General features: G+C 41.3%; 1 protein-coding gene across 1 annotated transcript in view; it reads left to right on the plus strand.

Annotated features, from left to right (window-relative positions):
- Positions 1–21,580, plus strand: part of LOC115225761 (Werner syndrome ATP-dependent helicase-like) — a 41,841-nt gene that overhangs the window by 202 nt on the left and 20,059 nt on the right. Inside the window, exons 2-16 of the mRNA XM_029796706.2 lie at positions 2,397–2,790; positions 3,862–3,969; positions 4,670–4,730; positions 6,015–6,087; positions 8,097–8,164; positions 9,785–9,893; positions 12,593–12,667; positions 14,465–14,547; positions 15,383–15,489; positions 16,440–16,546; positions 17,280–17,440; positions 18,573–18,664; positions 19,209–19,281; positions 20,360–20,468; positions 21,314–21,415. Of these exons, the coding sequence (XP_029652566.1) occupies positions 2,449–2,790; positions 3,862–3,969; positions 4,670–4,730; positions 6,015–6,087; positions 8,097–8,164; positions 9,785–9,893; positions 12,593–12,667; positions 14,465–14,547; positions 15,383–15,489; positions 16,440–16,546; positions 17,280–17,440; positions 18,573–18,664; positions 19,209–19,281; positions 20,360–20,468; positions 21,314–21,415 (1,670 nt within the window). The 5' untranslated portion in view covers positions 2,397–2,448. The remainder of the gene's footprint in view (positions 1–2,396; positions 2,791–3,861; positions 3,970–4,669; positions 4,731–6,014; positions 6,088–8,096; positions 8,165–9,784; positions 9,894–12,592; positions 12,668–14,464; positions 14,548–15,382; positions 15,490–16,439; positions 16,547–17,279; positions 17,441–18,572; positions 18,665–19,208; positions 19,282–20,359; positions 20,469–21,313; positions 21,416–21,580) is intronic.

The following is a 21,580-nucleotide window of genomic DNA, read 5'->3' on the forward strand; positions in this document are numbered from 1 at the left end:
TATTACGTTTGTAAACATAGTTACTACAATTGTAGGCATAACTACAGTTTAGTGCCCCATCGATCTGTTTCATCATAATGTCCCGAAAATTATATATTTTAAATTAAATCCTTGCAGAGGTGGATCACCAAGGATGTACATTATTATTATATCGATTGTCATCGTCATTACCGTTGAGATAGTCATTTTTTTTTTACTGTCCATATCACATTTGTAAACATAAATGTTGTTACTACCATTGTAGGCATAACTACAGTTTAGTACCCCATCGATCTTTTTCATCATAACGTCCTTATATTTATATGTTTTAAAATAAATCCTTGCAGTGGTGGATTATCAAGGGTGTACATTATGATTGTGTCGATAAATTTTATGTAGAAAAACATTTTTCAGTATTTCTGGATCGTTTTCACTCTGATTTCGTCATTTCTAATTTTGGCATTTGTCCCATTTTTCCCAAAGGTTTAATGCTCGCGACATGAACATTACGTAGTCTACACTCTGGGAAACGTATTAGTGCTAAATGTCATTTAAAACAAGCATTTTAAGTAGTTATGAGGAAATAAATTCGGGAAGCGGAAGAGCGATACGAAACTCTTCCAAAATAAGAATTTTTTAAAATGTCCCGATAACAAGGGCGACCAAAAGGAAGAATCGTTGGCGGCACAATTGAGCAATATGGTTTGCGACATTTCGTCCGTTTTTACGTTCTGAGTTCAAATTCCTCCGAGATCTACATTGTTTTTCATCCTTTTCGAGGTTGATAAAAAATAAGTACCTGTTGATTACTGGAGATCGATGTGATCGAATTATCCTTTACCTCGAAATTGCTGCCAAAATTAGAAACCAAAATATCACCATAACAATAATCTACGCCATCGAAAAGGCATCTCTGCAAAATTTCATAAAATATGCATTGTTCAGAAAGTTATGAAGAGACGGTATCAGTTGAGGTGGGGCCCCGAACTGTACTTAGGCCCAGATATATTACTGTACTTGCCCATACACCAACTCGCATAACTTATCCAGTCTCTCATACAAAAAGCATACACAAGAGATGAGAACACCTCTACGTGACCTCTCGACCTGCTAGAAATAGCAGTGAAATCACCCTCGGGTATCTTTGGAGGGGTAGGAAGCGATTCTTTTGAAGTCATGAAGTGATTGATCTCTTCCGTCCTTGTCAAGCTATATGATTTTACACATGCCTTCCTTGGGGTCCATATAGTGTCTTAGAGCGAGCCCACACGACTGGTTTTCAATTCAAATTAATCAAATTTATATTCAATTTTTCACCCTTATTATTTTAAATTTAAATTTATATGTGTGAATGTATGTATGTATATATATATATATATATATATATATATATATATACAGAGAGAGAGAGAGAGAGAGATGCATATATATACATATATATAATGGGAAGCTTTATGAAAATAGACAAAAGACGAAGGCAGGTGGGAAACAAACGAACAATTGTATTAGTATGGCGCTCAGGAAATATAAATAAAACAAGTCTTTAACGTTTCGAGCCTACACTCTTCAACAGAAAGATACACAGAGAGAGAAAAACACAGAAAGAAGGAGAGAAAAAAAATGCGTGCAGTAGCTAACGAATCAACATGGCGATCTATATATATAGATAGATGCATATATATACATATATATATATAGGTAGATGCATATATATATATACATATATATAGTTAGGTGCGTGTATATATATATATATATAGGTAGATGCATATATATATATACATATATATAGTTAGGTGCGTGTATATATATATATATATATATATATATACATATATATATATATACTATTTTACTTGTTTCAGTCATTTGACTGCGGCCATGCTGGAGCACCGCCTTTAGTCGAGCAAATCAACCCCGGGACTTATTCTTGTAAGCCCAGTACTTATTCTATCGGTCTCTTTTGCCGAACTGCTAAGTGACGGGGACGTAAACACACCAGCATCGGTTGTCAAGCAATGCTAGGAAGACAAACACAGACGCACAAACACACACACACACACACATATATATATACAACAGGCTTCTTTCAGTTTCCGTCTACCAAATCCACTCACAAGGCATTGGTCGGCCCGGGGCTATAGCAGAAGACACTTGCCCAAGATGCCACGCAGTGGGACTGATCCCGAACCATGTGGTTTGTTAGCAAGCTATTTACCACACAGCCACTCCTGCGCCTATATACTGAATTTTGATTGAAGAATCTGTCTTGCAACATTTGGATCACAAGTCTAGTGTGAGAGCTGTGACCCCTCGACATGGAGAAGTATTGGTTTGACTTGGATTGACTCTGGTCAGTGTTGACTATCAATATTAATTGTGATTTTTTTCTATTCTATTTTGTCTTTTAATATTAGGCGTAACTTCATCGCTACCAAATTAACGTCCACCGATGATCAGCAACGAACCATGTTTTCGGAATCGTTGCACGAAAGATCATCCAAGCTGCAAGACATGGTGGAAAGGTTTGTAAGTCAAGTCCGGGGTTTTAATGCCCAGGAACTGGACAAAATATGCAACAGCGAAGTGCCATCGTTGCTGGACATGACCATCACCAACGTCGACCAGATGAACGAGATATTAACATTGGCCAACCAACAGAAACGAGTCACGTCTTCACCATCAGACCTGTCCAAGAACAGTAATAACAATGATGGCGTTCATAGAAGTGACTCTCAGAGTGGTCATGTTGATGATGTTGAGGATGATCTGAGTTTTGATTTGGCACTTGAGGAAGAACTGGAGAACGAGGTAAGTTTTTTCATTCTTAATTCTCCATTCGTCCTCTCTACCTCTCCTTCCTGAATCACCCCTGGTTCCATGATACGTGAAGGGTAAAGGGTAAAGACCCCCTTTCATCGTGAATGATCGTGTGATTGCACCTAGAAAGGGTCCCTCCGAGGCACAAGTCTGGGCAAGGTTGTTTTCATGGAAGTACAGCTGTCACCCATGCATACCTATTTCTTTACTACCCACAAGGGGCTAAACACAGAGGGGACATACAAGGACAGACATAGGAATTAAGTCGATTACATCGACCCCAGTGCATAACTGGTACTTTATTTATCGACCCCGAAAGGATGAAAGGCAAAGTCAACCTCGGCGGAATTTGAACTCAGAACGTAGCGGCAGACGAAGTACCTGTTTCTTTATTGCCCACAACGGGCTAAACATAGAGGGGACAGACATAGGTATTAAGTCGATTACATCGACCCCAGTTGCGTAACTGGTACTTAATTTATCGACCCCGAAAGGATGAAAGGCAAAGTCGACCTCGGCTGAATTTGAACTCGGAACGTATCGACGGACGAAATACGGATACGCATTTCGCCCGGCGTGTTAACGTTTCTGCCATCTCGCCGTCTTAATTACTTAATATAGAATAACATTGTAGGATAGGTGTAAGAGCCTGGATCTGATCGGTTTGAAGATAAAACAGATTAACTATTTTGGCCGGTTTAACCCTTGGTTACCATATTCCTGTTGAGATGCTCTGTTTTTCTTTCAATTACTTTAAATATAACAAAGAATCTAGTAAAATAACTTAGTTATCATTTAGCTAGTGTTAGGAACATAAATTGTGACTAAGGTTTGGTGGAAGATTTTAATACAGAACTTATGAAAACAAGACTTTTGTATTACACAGCCAGAGCCGGTTTCAGCTGGGTTGGTGACGAAAGGGTTAAATACTAAAGGGTTAAAAAAAAAGGCTAATAAAAGCCCAAGGGGAGGGACCCTGAGGCAGATATGTGCAGTTATATTTAGCCAGTATCTGGCATTCCCTGCAGCCTTTAGGTGCTAAGGATGTATTTTCAATTTCAGCTTAGAGATAATGCTGCATCACAAGACACGGGCCAAGCGTCTTTTAGCTTCGTTAGCAATGAAATCGATGACGAATTTGATGATGATGATGATGATGCTCTTGGTGCGGTATGAAATTTTGATTTTTCCTCATTTTTAGTGTTTTCTTTGACTCTTCTCTCTCCCTCTTTTGGTTGGGATGGGGCTAAAGTACAAGACTCTACCTATATACTCTTTTTTACTCTTTTACTTGTTTCAGTCATGTGACTGTGGCCATGCTGGAGCACCGCCTTTAGTCGATCAAATCGACCCCAGGACTTATTCTTTGTAAGCCCAGTACTTATTTTATCAGTATCTTTTTTGCTGAACCGCTAAGTTACGGGGACGTAAACACACCAGCATCGGTTGTCAAGTGAGGTTGGGGAGGACAAAACAGACACACAAACACGCTCACATATATATATATATATATATATATATATATAATATATATATATATATATGACGGCACAAACAAGGACAGACATAGGTATTAAGTCGATTATATTGACCCTAGTGCGTAACTGGTACTTAATTTATCGACCCCGAAAGGATGAAAGGCAAAGTCGACCTTAGCGGAATTTGAACTCAGAACGTAGCGGCAGACGAAATGCTGCTACGAATTTCGCCCGGCGTGCTAATGGTTCTGCCAGCTTGCTGCCTTAGGGCATCCCTGTATAGTTTCAGAGGAGATTCGAACCCTTATGCTTCCATCCTTGATGTTCTTTATGTTTAATGGACTTTTTTCTTTTTTTTTTTTTTTGGTAACCCCTTTTTTTTTCTCTTGTAGCTATTGGAGGCTGTGGCAAAATCCGCTCCCAGTAATGAGAATGACCAAAGTGTAGCAGAAGGTAATTCTTGTTTGACTGTTGTCTGACCAAAGCATTTTCATAAGTTTGTTCCAAGTGTCCCCTGCTTCTCTTCAAGCTTATGGTTGGCCCTTATTTCATATGTTCTGAGTAATATAACATTTTCCTTTCCTAAGTCCCAAAGTAATCACCATCATCATCATCATCATTTAGCATCTGTTGTCCATGCTGGCATGGGTTGGACAGTTTGACCAAGGCTGGCAAGCTGGAAGTCTGCACCAGACTCCAGTCTTATTTAGCATGGTTTCCATGGCTGGATGCCCTTCCTAACGCCAATCACTCCGAGAGTGTACCAGGTGCCATTTGCATGACACCTGTATCTGCTATGATTGATTTTGCTCGGCTTCGTGGCTCTTCTTCTCAAGCACTCATATATTTGGGTAGAATCACAATTTGACCTTTCGCCTGACCAAAGCAATCTTCATAACTATTGATCTCCATTTCAAACTCTGAAGGAAAAGCAAAAAAAAATTGAGTGGGCCATTGAAAATTTCGGTTTTTCAATCAAATTTTGGTATTTAGGTAGAAATGGCTTTCTCTTGCTTTATCTTGTAGTTCCTGGATTTCAATAACATCCACCGAGAGGTATCCGGCGAGGCGACTTTCCGATGCCCGGTCGAGTAGGAGGGCCCCGCGGCGCGCATGGAAGCCACGGGTGCAGATCTCGGTGGTAGTAGCAAATATTCAAGCAAGACCTTCGAAGACTGAAGTGGAGAAAGGTTCCGTGACAGGGACGTAAACACACCAGCATCGGTTGTCAAGCAATGCTAGGGGGACAATCACAGACACATATATATATATATATATGACGGGCTTCTTTCAGTTTCCATCTACCAAATCCACTCACAAGGCATTGGTTGGTCCGGGGCTATAGCAAAAGACACCTGCCCAAGATGCCACGCAGTGGGACTGAACCTTGAACCATGTGGTTGGTAAGCAAGCTACTTACCACACAGCCACTCCTGCGCCTTCTACCATCACAAGAGTTCCTGTAACTTCCAATTTCACCCTACCTCTTCTTCGGCTAACTTCTACCATCACCCCCCCCCCCCCCATTTTAACCCAGCTCTTGTATAACTACCATTCTTCGCCATCTCCACTTTAGCTCTACTTTATCCTCACTACCAATCGCGTCCATAGCACCATCGCTTCTACTCTGTCTTCCATTGCCTTCGCATGTCCATCCCACCATCGCCTACCTAGCTACCATCCACTGCCATCACCAGTTTATATGGTTTTCTGCTTTTTGTATCCCTCTTATTCCAGATCTGGATCAACCTGTAGACCCCAAATATCTCCACATATTGAAGGTGTATTTTGGATATTCCAAGTTTCGACAGTAAGTCAGAAAATGTTTTTACATCAATCACACATTCGTCTCATTTCATCATTCATCTGTCTTCCATGCTGGCATAAAATGTTTTTACATCAATCACACATTCGTCTCATTTCATCATTCATCTGTCTTCCATGCTGACAGGATCGTGCCAGCTGGAATGTTGCCCAGGCTGGGTGCCCTTCACAGAGTGCGCCACTGGGTGATTTTTATGCGACTGTGAAGACATGTTGCTTAGTGTTTCGGGTGTTGGACTCGTGATCGTAAGATTGTGGTTTTGATTCCTGGACCGGGCGACGCAAAACACTTGAGCAAAACACTTCATTTCATGTTGCTCCAGTCCACTCAGCTGGCAAAAAGGAGCAACCCTGTGATGGACTGGCAGCCAATCCAGGTGGGGAATACATCATCATCATCATCATCATTGTTTAACGTCCGTTTTCCATGTTGGCATGGGTTAGACAGATTGACTAAGGGCTGGCAAGCCAGAAGGCTGCACCAGGCTTCAATCTGATCTGACAAGGTTTTTACAGCTGGATGCCCTTCCAAACACCCCAAGACTGTAGTTGGTGTTTTTTACGTGCCACCAGCACAGGAACCAGTCAGGTGGCACGAGCATCGCCCATGCTCAAATGGTGCTTTTTATGTGCCACCGGCATGGGTGCCAGTCAGGTGGCACTGGCACTAGCCTCGACTGATTTCACTTGGTTATATCGTGGAAACCAGGACACTAGCCTTTGTGGGTCAGCATGACCCGAGAAGGTACCTTTACCGTTACCTTACCTTTTTCAGGGGTCAGTATAATCGACTTACTCCCTCCCCACAAATTTTCAGGCCTTCTGCCTCTAGAAAAAAGGATTATTATTATTGTTCCGAGTTCAAATCTCGATGCGGTTGACTTTACCTTTGATCCTTTTGGGGGTATCGATAAATTAAGTACCAGTTGTGTACTGGGGTTGATGTAATTCCCTAGCACCCTCCCCCAAAATTGCTACCCTTGTGGCAAAATTTGAAAGCATTATTATTATTGAGTGAGAGTGCAGAGCATGCCATCAAAGTGACACTGGGGTACAAATATACAAAGCCCAGTATACCCATCTGATAAGGGTACACCAGGCACATACATCACAATCATGTGTGCAACATGGTGATCTCATATCAAGATAAACAGCACATGACCTTACAGGTGGGGCCCAGTTAGAATTTTCTTCGGATCGAGTAACCCTTCCTGCTTAAAAGGTCCCTGAATAAGGATTGTTTAAGGACGTTGAATGAAACACCCATGTTTCCAGAGGTGAATTATCCAAACCCCAAAGAATCCCTCTCAACACATGGCTATGATGCTCCCCCACTACTTCTGCTCATGAACAGAGATGCACATATCATCAGCCACCAAGGGACATGGTCAACTGGTTATGGACAAACAACTGACAAGCAAATCTGTGGTATTGAGCAGAATATTTGCTGCAGCCCATCTTTTATACCAAGACAAAACAATGTACATGATAACACTTCCAATCAGTTAAGATCAGAAGACATGAGAGCCACTGCCTGGAACTGCATCAGGGCATTTATTATTATTATTACTGGAAGGCGGTGAGCTGGCAGAAACGTTAGCACACTGGACGAAATGCTGAGCAATAGTTCGTCTGTCTTTATGTTCTGAGGTCAACTTTACCTTTTGTCCTCTCAGGGTCAATAAATTAAGTACCAGCTGCGTAATGGAGGTCAATCTAATCGACTGGCCAACCCCCCTCCCCCAAAATTTCAGGCCTTGTGCCTAGAGTAGGAAAGATTATTATTATTATTATTATTATTGGTCACTTGATAGAATTTGTTTTGTCTCTTCACACTCTCACCGAGGTCATCTTTGTTTTTTCATCTTTTCAGGGTTGATAAAACAGAGTACCAGTTAAATACTGGGAGTCTGTGGTAATCAACTCCCCCCCCCACCAAATTTGTTGACCTTGTACCTTAATGAATAACCCCTATTACGTTCTCTCTTTCTCTAGCATGCAGTGGAAAATCATTAACTCAATATTGAATTTAAAAAAGGACAATTGTGTTGTCATGCCGACAGGTGAGCTGATCCCCTTTTTTTTCATCTTTGTCACCGTCAGCGTTCTAATGTCCACTTTTCCTCCCCCCTCCCCCAGAAACACTCTTGTATCTTATCGCAGGAGTGGCTGTGTGGTAAGTAGCTTGCTCACCAACCACACGGTTCCGGGTTCAGTCCCACTGCGTAGCACCTTGGGCAAGTGTCTTCTGCTATAGCCCCAGGCCGACCAATGCCTTGTGAGTGGATTTGGTAAACGGAAACTGAAAGAAGCCTGTCACATATATATATATATATATATATATGTGTGTGTGTGTCTGTGTTTGTCCCCCTAGCATTGCTTGACAACCGATGCTGGTATGCTTACATCCCCGTCACTTAGCGGTTCGGCAAAAGAGACCGATAGAATAAGTACTGGGCTTACAAAGAATAAGTCCCGGGGTCGATTTGCTCGACTAAAGGCGGTGCTCCAGCATGGCCACAGTCAAATGACTGAAACAAGTGAGAGAGAGAGAGCCCCTCTTTAACCCCTTTCTGCTATTCTCCATCTTTAACATCTCCTTTATCCCCTATCACTCCGGTTGCCCTCACATATCTGACATGACCTCTCCCACTGAGCCATTCCTGTATCTCATCATCATTTAACCCTTTCGTTACCGGATTTATTTTGAGATGCTCTGTGTTTCTTACAATTACTTTAAATGTAACAAAGAATTTAGTAAAATAACAAATTGTGACTAAGGTCTGGTGGAAGATTTTAATTCAGAACTTATGAAAACAAGACATTTGTACTACAGAGCCAGAGCCGGGTTGGTATCAAAAGGGTTAAATCAATCATTTGTTAACCCTTTTGTTACCATATTTCTGTTGAGATGCTCTGTGTTTCTTTCAATTAATTTTAAATATAACAAAGAATTTAGTAAAATAACTTAGTTATCATTAAGCTAGTGTTAGGAATCATAAATTGTGACTAAGGTTTGGTGGAAGATTTGAATTCAGAACTTATGAAAACAAGACATTTGTACTACAGAGCCAGAGGCGGTTTCAGCCGGGTTGGTAATGAAAGGGTTAATGCCTGTTGTCCATGCAGTCGTGGGCTGGTCAGTTTGACCAGAGCTGGGGAGCTGCACCAGGCTCTAGTCTGACTTTGCCAGGGTTTCTACGGCTGGATGCTTTTCCTAGCGCCAACCACTTTACAGAGTATGCTGGGTGCTAATACGTGGCACCGCACGGGTACTTACGTGGGATCACACAGGCACTTTTACGTGGCACCGCACGGGTACTTTTACACGGCACCGCACGGACACTTTTACGTGGCCACAAACAGGCATCCAATGTAGAAACCATACCAAAACAGACAACAAAGTTTGGTGCAGCCCTCCAGCCTTGCCAGCCCCTGTCAAACAGATATTAAATGATGGAAAAGCAGATATTAAATGATGAGGATGAGGTTTTATTCACATCGATTTCAATTAGTTATGCATTATTTCATAGCTTAGAGATTTCAATTAAGTGACTGTTTATTCTTAGAATGACATTGTAGGGTGGGTATAAGGGGCCTGATCCGGCCAGTTTGCACATAAGATAGGATCTTTGGGCTTGTTTGAATGCTGAAGGGTTAAAGTCGTGTCTGTTCTGTTACAGGTCATGGTAAAAGTTTGTGCTACCAGTTCCCGTCGGTATTCTCCGGAAGAACCAGTATTGTGATATCTCCGTTGTTGTCCTTGATGCAAGACCAGGTATCAGCTTTAAAGTGAGTGGACGTAGAACATCTCCATCTTCTTTCCCCGCATCCATTTTGTGTCTTTACTGACTGAACTTGGAGTAAATCAGCAAAGACATTCTCTCTCTCTCTCTCTCTCTCTCTCTCTCTCTTTCTCACTCTCTCTCTATATACATATATATATACTTTATTTAAAGCAGCAGAAAATTCAACAAAATCTGTTACTCTGAGTTTCTCGTTGCCGTTCATTGAACAGTTTTTGCTAGAATCTAGCAAAAACTGTCCGAATGGCAACGGGAAACTCAGAGTAACAGGTTTTGTTGAATTTTCTGCTGCTTTTAAATAAAGCATATTACTCTACCACTGGTATTTGAGTACTCTTTTTTCCACCTTGTTTCACATTTATGTGTTTACTCCGGTATATACATATATAAATGGGGCAGGCAACAGGTTGCTTGGCCGCATACCGAAAAATTAGAAATAGCAGTCAAGACTGTTTATTTCTATTATCTACAAGTGGGCTCCACACACGACATACCCTGTAATTCACATATGCAAAACAGAAGGAATAAATAACGAAAACAAAGTAGTCTCGACTGCTATTTCTAATTTTTCGGTATGTGGCCAAGCAACCTGTTGCCTGCCCCATTTATTTATATACAATATATATACTGAACTTTACAAAAGTTCCTGCCGGTAATCGGTTATATTTGTATACCGAATTCTACCAGTAAATAATTATTGGTTTTTTTAAAAACCATTATTTACTCTTATTATTATATACATATATATATATATATATATAGGCACAGGAGTGGCTGTATGGTAAGTAGCTTGCTAACCAACCACATGGTTCCGGGTTCAGTCCCACTGCGTGGCATCTTGGGCAAGTGTCTTCTGCTATAGCCCCAAGCCGACCAATGCCTTGTGAGTAGATTTGGTAGACGGAAACTGAAAGAAGCCTGTCGTATATATGTATATATATATATGTGTTTGTGTGTCTGTGTTTGTCCCCCTAGCATTGCTTGACAACCGATGCTGGTGTGTTTACGTCCCCCGTCACTTAGTGGTTCGGCAAAAGAGACCAATAGAATAAGTCCCAGGGTCGATTTGCTCGACTAAAGGCGGTGCTCCAGCATGGCCGCAGTCAAATGACTGAAACAAGTAAAAGAGTATATATATCTGTAAAATAATATGTGGCAATTATTTGGTAGCCAAGATAAAACTCTGAGTTTCAGATTCCGAGGTGGATATATCCACACTACCATCTCTTCAGTTATCCAGCGTTTTTCCGATGGCCGGATAACCGAAGAGATGGTGTTGTGGATTTCCGCCTCAGCATCCAAAACTCAGAGTTGTTTAAACTGTTTTTTACTCGATTTTACAAACGGACAAAACCCTTTATAACCATTCATCCTGTTTTGTCCCTTTGTGTGATAATTGATTTTTGTCAGCCCTTGTGGCCAATAAAAGAATTAATTATTATTATTATTATTATTATTATTATTAAGGCAGCAAGCTGGCAGAGTCGTTAGCACGGCAGGCAAGATGCTTGTAGGATTTCATCTGTCTATACGTTCTGAGTTCAAATTCCGCTGAGGTTACCTTTGCCTTTCATCCTTTCAGGGTCGATAAATTTAGTACCAGTCAAGTACTGGGGTTAATGTAATTGTTTCCCACCTCCCTTCAAAAACTGTTCTATGCCAATATTTTTAAAGCCATTATTGTTGTTATTGTTATCATCATCATTATTATTATTATTGAGTGAGAGAGCAGTGCATGCCATCAAAGTGACACTGGGGTAAAATATACGAAGCCCAGAATACCCATCATGACTACCCGTCTGATAAGGGTACACCAGGCACATGCATCACAACCCTATGTGCGCGACATGGTGATCCCATATCAAGATAAACAGCACATGACCTTGCAGGTGGGGCCCAGCTAGAATTTTCTTCTGGTCGAGTTGCCCATCATGCTCAAAAGGTCCCTGAATAAGGGTTGTTTAAGGATGTTGAACGAAACACCCATGTTTCCAGAGGTGATTTATTCAAACCCCAAAGAATCCCTCTCAACACATGACTATGATGCTCCCCCACTACTTCTGCTCGTGATCAGAGATGCACATATCGTCAGCCACTAAGGGACATGCTCAACTGGTTACGGTCAAACAACTGACAAGCAAATCTGTGGTATTGAGCAGAATATTTGCTGTAGCCCATCTTTTATACCAAGACAAAACAATGTACATGATAACACTTCCAATCAGTTAAGATCAGAGGCCATGAGAGCCACTGCCTGGTACTGCATCAGGGCATTTATTATTATTAGAAAGATGGACGGCATAATCTATAAAATGGCAAGTAAAATTCCATGTTGTATTTCCTTCCTTTAATTCTTTGGTCAACTTTGCAAATCCATTCTTCTGAGGTCTATAAAATATGTACCAGTCATGTGTTGGAATTGGTTCAATGGCCAGGGCATCCGGCTGCAGAAACATTGCCAGATCAGATTGGAGCCTGGTGCAGCCATGGGCTCTCCAGACCTCAGTCAAACCGTCCAAACCATGCCAGCATGGAAAATGGACATTAGACAATGATGATAATGTTTGTACCCTCTCTCAGGATTTGAACCCTTGTGTCTATGTAACTGTCTCCTATTGTTTCTATTATTATTATTAATATTACTGTTTTTTCTCTCTTTTCGAATCCCCTCTTGGGCCACCATAGCTCTGCCAACATTCCAGCCTGTTGCTTAGATTCTTCTCAGACAAATTCTCGTTCGACAATCGAAGACCTCTACAGGTAATGTAACACCCCCCTCCATTTTCTTTTTTTTTTATATTAGGTGCAAGCATGACTGTGTGATAAGAATGTTGCTTCCCTACTATATGATCTTGGATCCAGTCCAACTTACCAACCACATGGTCCCGGGTTCAGTCCCACTGTGTGGCACCTTGGGTCGTGTCTTCTATAGTCCCAGGATGATTAGGAAGGGCTAAGTGAGCTCCTACAGACAGTTATAGGGTGATGTTACAGTAACCCCTTGTATGTCCAAACCATTTCATTTATCTTAAATGCAAACCTGGGCACCAAACCGTTAATCTGTTGATCATTGATTAACAAAGTTGAAATTTTTGTTAACAATTTAACTTTTAAGTTAACTTTGGAAATAATTATCGGACTAATTAACTTCTGTTGACTTTAATTAATTTTGAAGTTAATGGATTTCATAATTCTGGCATTTTTTCTGTATGGATTTGGTAGTTAGAAACTGAAGGAAGCCCATTGTATATTCATATATATATGTGCCACATAAAAAGCATCCCTGCTGGTGCCACATAATAGTACTGGTGTTGGTAATCGAGTAAAAAGCATCCAGTACACTCTGTAAAGTGGTTGGTGTTCCAGTAGGGAAAACAGGTGTTAAACGATGATGATGATAGGCACAGGGATGGCAGGGGTTGGTGTGTACTTGTAAATGAGTGCCACTGTTATACAAGCAGTGTGGTCCATTTCCAATCTGAGAAAACGTATCTGGCCGTAGAAAAAGGAAAGATGAGAATGGCAGCACTTGCAAGAATGTGATATTTTCATACCTTCAGCACCATTTGTGTAAAACACCTGCAACCAAGAAAGGTAGCTTTTTCTTAATGAAATTTTAGTGTTCGTCACTGCATGACACCTTGGGCAAGTGTCTTCTACTATAGCCTCGGGCCAACCAAAGCCTTGTGAGTGGATTTGGTAGATGGAAACTGAAAGAAGCCCGTCGTATATATATATATATATTTGTGTGTCTGTGTTTGTCCCCCTAGCATTGTTTGACAACCGATGCTGGTGTGTTTATGTCCCCGTTACTTAGCGGTTTGACAAAAGAGACCGATAGAATAAGTACTGGGCTTACAAAAAGAATAAGTCCTGGGGTCAAGTTGCTCGGTTAAAAGGCGATGCTCCAGCATGGCCGTGGTCAGATGACTGAAACAAGTAAAAGAGTAAAGAGTTAAATGTATTTTCTCTTCATGATTGTTGACAGAGTGGCTATTCGAGTGTGATCATTACCAGCGTCACCTTACTGGCACTTGTGCCTGTGCTAGTAGGGTGCCAAGAGCACCTTCCAAGCGTGATGTTCTGCTGGTCAGCTGCGGCCTCTCACACCTGCCCAATAATATTGCTTTTAAAAATAGATTAAGACATCATTGAAATCTTGAAGCTATGAGATCATCATCGTCATTGTTCAACCAGTCCATCATAGCATTACGGAGGTCCTGTTGCTGGATGCCTGTATCCCTGGAGATTACATCAGGGTAGGAGAGTGTGCGCCCTCTGGTATCGCGAGCAGATGGCTTCCAGAGGAGAAAAGTAAATTAATTCAAAAGAATGTGATCAAATAAGCAATACACTTGACAATAATCTGAATGCTAAGAGTGAAACTTCAAATATATTTGTATAGTGAGATGGGTGAGGGATTTTTCTGAGTTTCTGAATGTATGCATATGATGTGAGAATCTGGTTTTGAATGACTTTTCAGTAAGCCTTTATTCAACATTTAGTTTCCTTGTTATTTAAATACAATTACATGTGTGTGTTTATCCATTTTTACAGTGGAGAATATCGTTTCCTCTACATCACCCCAGAGTATGCCATCCTCAGTATTCAGCTAATAGAACAACTACACAAGGAGATTGGTTTGTGTTTTTTTGTTCTTTTTTTCTCGCATGATTCTGGTTATTCTTTTATTTTTTAAATTTTTTTCCTTATATCAACATCACTTTATGATCCAGTTCACCCTGCTTGCATGGGTCAGAGGGGAATACATGGAATTTTCTGTAGCTGGATGCTCTTCCTGATATCAACCCTCACTTGCTTCCAACCCCTGATGTTGGGGGGACAAACACAGACACACAAACATATATATATACATACATACATACATACGACGGGCTTCCTTCAGTTTCCGTCTACCAAATCTACTCACAGGGCTTTGGTCTGCCCGAGGTTATAGTAGAAGACACTTGCCCAAGGTGCCCCGCAGTGGGACTGAACCCAGAACCATGTAGTTGGTAAGCAAACTACTTACCACACAGCCACTCCTGCGCCTAATATATGTATGCATACATCAGGGGCCCGCTTTTTTAAAACAGCCTCTTGCTGTATAGTTTTCTCAAATACTAAACCTTGCTCCCATAGCTTCTTACTGTGGTGACCTCAGCCATATAGTGACTGGATACCAAATACGGTGACCCCAAGAGCTGACCACTGGAACTATTAGGTACTGAGCTTAGTAACTAAAATGACTGAACTGACTACAAACACCAGCTACAGAATTAAAAAGAAAACCAACGAAAGGCATGCACAATACACCAAGTCCGAAGACAATCAAAACATTAATGTTCAACACAATATAGAGTTCGAAACAGTTCAAATCAAGGTCTTTCTCTCCTTCTTTCTCTTTCTTTAACACTCGATCTACTGACCATTGTTGTTCCACTGTCCACTCAATCTCTGTGTCTTCCATTTCAGGTATTGATGTCATTGCCATCGATGAGGCCCATTGTGTGTCGCAGTGGGGCCACGACTTTAGATCTGCTTATCGACATTTGGCTAAAATACGTCTTAACTTACCCCAGGTGAGTATTAAAGCTGATTGGTGGAGTCAGTGAGGAGGTGGTGGTGGTGGTGGTGAATGTGTTGCTGCTGTTGTTGTTAAACAAGACGAGTAAGGGTGATTAGGTGATGGTCTAGGGCTTAGGGGCGGGAGACTCCGGACCTTGGGGGGAAAAAAATCTTTGGTCGTCTTGTTGTAGTCGAGGGCTCTTCGTTGATGCCCGACACCACTGGGAGGTGGCCCCTCGAAGTAAACACACCAGCATCGGTTGTCATGCGATGTTGGGAGGGACAAACACACACGCACATATACATATATATATGACGGGCTTCTTTCAGTTTCCGTCTATCAAATCCACTCACAAGGCTTTGGTCGGCTCGAGGCCGTAATAGAAGACACTTGCCCAAGATGCCACGCAGTGGGACTGAACCCGGAAGCATGTGGTTGGTAAGCAAGCTACTTACCACACAGCCACTCCTGCACCTATGTTGCATCATCTTGTAACTACACTCTGTAAAGTGGTTGGCATTCGGAAGGGTGTCCTACTTATTGCTCGGTAATTTCAGTTGATGAGAGTTTATTACATACATTAGACGCTAATACATTAATAGCACTGCCTCAGCTCTCAATCTTAACCTTTAGAATACTGAAGGCAAATCATGTTGCCATAGGAGTTTTCTTCCCTGAACCTGCAGAGGCGTAGCGTGTCACATTGAGAGGGGAGAAAACTCTTATGGCAACATGATGCAGCATGCTAAAGGTTAAACACATACCTCATTATTACTGAGTTTAATCAATTGATGATACTGTTTCTCCCAACCTTTGGCATGCTGACGGTACTGTTAGCTGCAATGCACATTGTGCTACACTGAGACGGGAGAGAACTCATACAGTGACATGATTTGCCTTCAGTGTGCTAAAGGTTAACTAAACATTTGTGGTCTTTGCTTTGACTTCTTTCATATTTTGCAGATCCCAGTGGTTGCCCTCACTGCAACGGCTACACCTGATGTGATGAAAGACATATGCGACAACCTCAAACTGGTGAAACCAATTGTCACCTGCACTGGATTTAACAGGTAAGTTGGCTCTAGCATTTGTTATCTAGTTTTAGTCGGCTTTTCTCTGGCAGCGATGTATAGTTCCTTTTATACTTACTGAAGAATAAGTCCCGGGGTCGAGTTGCTCGATTAAAAGGCTGAAACAAGTAAAAGAGAATCCTATTTAAGAATTTTAGTGTAGAGATTTCTGTGGTATATTCAGCCACTTAAAGTTTGTGGCTCTGATAATCAAACAGCTCTCATTCATTTTTCCATTATTTCTTTTTTGTTAGCAACGCATTAGTTTTTACCGTTGGTTACCGTCGTACATCTGATGCTGCCACTGTTTGACAAATGATAAATATTGCATCTATCTTCTCATCATCATTCAACATCCGTTTTCCGTGCAGGTATGGGTTGGACAGGATTTGACCAGAGATGGCCAGCTGAAAGGCTGTTCAAGCTCCCTGTTTCAGCATGGTTTCTATGGCTGGATGCCCTTCCTAATACCAACCCCTCTACAGAGCATACTGGCTGCTTTTATGCAGCCCCTAAGGGCCAGCAAGATTAGGGATGCTCGGCTGGAGACAGTTTGCAAGGGACGATCCTGTATGCAAGGGCCACCACGCATTTACTTACCTTGGCATGTCTTCTCAAGCACAGCAAACCCCTGGGAGTCTGGGTCCCTGTCATCCCCCTCTGTGAGTCCCAGCATCTGAAGATCCTTTCTCGCCACTTTGTCCCACATCTTGTTTTTCTATTTCGTTACTAGACCCAACCTGTTCCTGTCGGTCAAACCGAAGTCTGGAAATCCTGCTGGTGACCTCAAGCCACTGATGGTTCCCAGGGACAATGGCTATGACTCTGACAACTCCACCATCATTTACTGCCCTACCAAGAAGGCCACTGCTGAGATCTGTTCTGTCATTGAAGGTAAACTGACTACAACTCTCTCTCTCTCTCTACACACACACACACACAATCATTATTATTTCAGTTTTTTGCCGCAAGGGCAGCTTGGGGGGAAGGTGGGGACGAGTTGATTTCAACTGGTACTTATTTAATCGACCCCGAAAGGATGAAAGGCAAAGTCAACCTCAGAGGAATTTGAACTCAGAACGAAGCGGTGGATGAAATACCTATTTCTTTATTACCCACAAGGAGCTAAACACAGAGGGGACAAACAAGGACAGACAAACGGATTAAGTCGATTGTATCAACCCCGAAAGGATGAAAGGCAAAGTCGACCTCGGAGGAATTTGAACTCAGAACACAGCGGTGGATGAAATACCTATTTCTTTATTACCCACAAGGGGCTAAACACAGAGAGGACAAACAAGGACAGACATAGGTATTAAGTTGATTACATCGACCCCAGTGCATAACTGGTACTTATTTTATCAACCCCGAAAGGATGAAAGGCAAAGTCAACCTCGGAGGAATTTGAACTCAGAACGTTGCAATGGGCGAAATATTGCTAAGCATTTCGTCCAGCGTGCTAATGATTCTGGTTGGTTTGTTTACAGCCCTGTAACTTAGCGGTTCAGCAAGAGACCACCAGAGTGGGTACCATACTTAAAAACATTAGTACTGTGGTCAGTTTGTTCGAATAAAATCTTTCAAGGTGCTGCCCCAGCATGGCCACAGTTTAATGACCAGATCAAATCTTTATATATAAAACTGAAGTTGTGTGTGTGTCTGTCTACTCCGATTTAGATTCCTAACTACTCCCACATTTTGCGGTGCAGTTTAACCAAAAGCGGGTATCTTATAGTCGTGATTCATATCGAGCCCTTCTGGGTATTAGCGCGCGTCTACGATTTAAAAAAAAATTTACCATTATTTTTCCGCATTTTTAATGCATTTTTTGCTCAGTTTATATAAGGAAAGTAACTCTCTAAAAATGCTTATATAGTTATTTCCCTTACAAACCCGAGCAACGCCAGGCGATACTGCTAGTAAACTATAAAAGATGGTGTTTTTCTCTTTTCTTTCTTTTCTATTTCCTTTTTTTTTTTTTTCTTTTTTGAAACATTTTAATGGTTTCTTGTTCTGTTTCCTTCAGGTTTTGGTATTTCTTGCCGGACCTACCATGCTGGAATGTCAGACAAAGCCAGGAAGGAATCTCATAGAAAATTTATCAATAATGAAATCCAGGTATGATTCCCACATCCCCCTTGCCTCGGTCTTAGCTTCTCTCTCTTCTACAATATAATTATCTTGTTTTTATCCTCAAAGTATCACTGGTATTTTTTTTTAAATTTTTATTTCTGACCTTGTCAGTGCAGGTGTCAGTTTAACCCTTTCGTTAACAACCCGGCTGAAACCGGCTCTAGCTCTTTAGTACAAATGTTTTGTTTTCATAAATTTTGAATTAAAATCTTCTCTCTCTCTCTCTCTCCCTACTAACTGTTATGTCTTTTTCCCTCTTTCTCTAGTCCCCTAATTGTTGTGTCTCTGTTTATGTCTCCCTCTTTGTCTGCCCCTCTTTCTCTCTTTCACTAATTCTTATGTGTCTCTCTACTTCACTATGCTGTCTGTCTCTCTCTCTCGTTGTTCCTCTGTTGAACCTACATCTTCTCCCTCTGACCCCTGTGTCACAACCCTTTCTTTCCTGTTCGTCTACCCAACCCCATCACTGCTCCATTCTACCCACATTCCTCTCACCTCTTCACCCTCTTCTCACATTCTCCCATTACAGGTAGTGGTGGCCACAATAGCATTCGGTATGGGCATCGACAAACGAGACATCAGAACTGTGATTCACTACGGCGGTAAGTAACTTAATCCTGCAATATCATTGGACAACGTAAGTCACATGACGCTGGAAGCATGTGCCCCATGTGGGAAAGATTTTCTGACTAGAAAGGGTATGGCCTGGTCAGCCTGTAATGACATGCATAAGATCTGGTCATCAAATCTAAGTAGAGACTTCAAACTTGAAATATTCAAAGCCACAGTCGAACCAATTCTACTATATGGCTCAGAAACCTGGACGTTATCAAAGAAGCTTGAGAGGCGGTTGGATGGAACCTTCACTCACCTCCTTATGAGAGCTCAAAATCTCTCGTGGAAGCGTCATCCAACCAAAGTATAAATATATGGGAAGTTACCACCTGTGTCATCTCAGAGCCATAGGTTGCAGGGTTGTTGAGATTTCAAACTTGAAATCTTCAAAGCCACAGTCGAACCAATTCTACTATATGGCTCAGAAGTGAACCCCAAAACATGACTGGTACCTGAAACCCTGTGGTTATGAAGTGAATCCCAACACATGACTGGTACTTTATTTTAATGACGTCTAGGATGAAAGATGAAAGTCAAAGTTGACCTATGCAGGTTTTGAGCTCAGATCATACAGGTCCAAAACTAAATACTGCAGACATTTTACTCTTTTTACTTGTTTCAGTCATTTGACTGTGGCCATGCTGGAGCACCACCTTTAGCCGAGCAAATCGACTCCAGGACTTATTCTTTGTAAGCCCAGTACTTATTCTGTCGACCTCTTTTGCCGAACCGCTAAGTGACAGGGATGTAAACACACCGGCATCGGTTGTCAAGCAATGCTAGGGGGACAAACACAGACGCACAAACACATATATATATATACATATATACAACGGGCTTCTTTCAGTTTCCATCTACCAAATCCACTCACAAGGCATTGGTCGGCCGAAGGCTATAGCAGAAGACACTTGCCCAAGGTGTCACGCAGTGGGACTGAACCCGGAACCATGTGGTTGGTTAGCAAGCTACTTACCACACAGCTACTCCTTTGTTTGACATTCTGATAATTTTTTTTTACCAGTTCAGCCTCGGTTCTTTCACTTGGTCATCTTCATATATTTGCAGCTCCCAGAGACATTGAATCATATTACCAGGAAATTGGCCGAGCAGGGAGAGATGGCTTACCCAGTCTCTGTAGGGTCTTTCATGCTCCTGCAGACTTCAACATTCATCGGTAGGTACACACACGGATATATATATATATATAGGGAGAGTTCTTTTACAGGAATGTGTGAATCTGAGAGGGGAATATGTTGAGTAAAATCATAATTAACGGATCGGATCTTCCTGTATTTCCTTTTAACCAAAACCAGGAACTTTTCAGCCTCTCTTTGTGTTTATGTGTGTGTATTTGGAGCTATGTTGAAAAGTTCCTGGGTTTAACCCTTCTGTTACCATATTTCTGTTGAGATGCTCTGTGTTTCTTTCAATTAATTTCAAATATAACAAAGAATTTAGTAAAATAACTTAGTTATCATTAAGCTAGAGTTAGGAACATAAATTGTGACTAAGGTTTGGTGGAAGATATTAATTCAAAACTTACGAAAACAAGACATTTGTACTACAGAGCCGGGTTTGTATCAAGTGGGTTAAATTAATCATTTGTTAACCCTTTTGTTACCATATTTCTGTTGAGATGCTCTGTATTTCTTTCAATTACTTTAAACATAACAAAGGATTTAGTAAAATAACTTCGTTATCATTCAGCTAGTGTTAAAAACATAAATTGTGACTAAGGTTTGGTGGAAGATTTTAATTCAAAACTTATGAAAACAAGACATTTGTACTCAGAGCCAGAGCTGGTTTCAGCCGGGTTGGTAACGAAAGGGTTAAGGGTATCGCAAAAGGCTTGTTTGAAGGTCCAATCTGCGGAGTTCTTTTTACAGGAATGTGTGAATCTGAGAGTGGAATTTGTTGAGTAAAATCCTAATTAACGGATCTACCTGTATTTCCTTTTAACCAAAGTCAGGAACTTTTTTAGTACCCCCTCGTGTATCTATATTTTTTATTCTCTTCTAGGTTTTTTGTGAAAGACATTGCCAATAAATCATTCCGCTCGCACAGGCTGAAGATGTTGTCCAAGATGGAAACCTTTTTGAATACTACATCCTGCAGACGAAAGTAAGATGTATCTGTTGTTGTTGTTGCAGCAGAAGCAGGCCCAGGTCTTCCCTGAGACAACTGCAGTTGTCTCCACACAAAACGTTGTTTATTAAGTGTCATCCAATCAATGGACACGATTCCGTCATGTGACGTTTTTATCACTCACATCACTCACTCATTGTT

This window comes from Octopus sinensis, linkage group LG28, assembly GCF_006345805.1.
Source record: "Octopus sinensis linkage group LG28, ASM634580v1, whole genome shotgun sequence".
Taxonomy (NCBI): domain Eukaryota; kingdom Metazoa; phylum Mollusca; class Cephalopoda; order Octopoda; family Octopodidae; genus Octopus; species Octopus sinensis.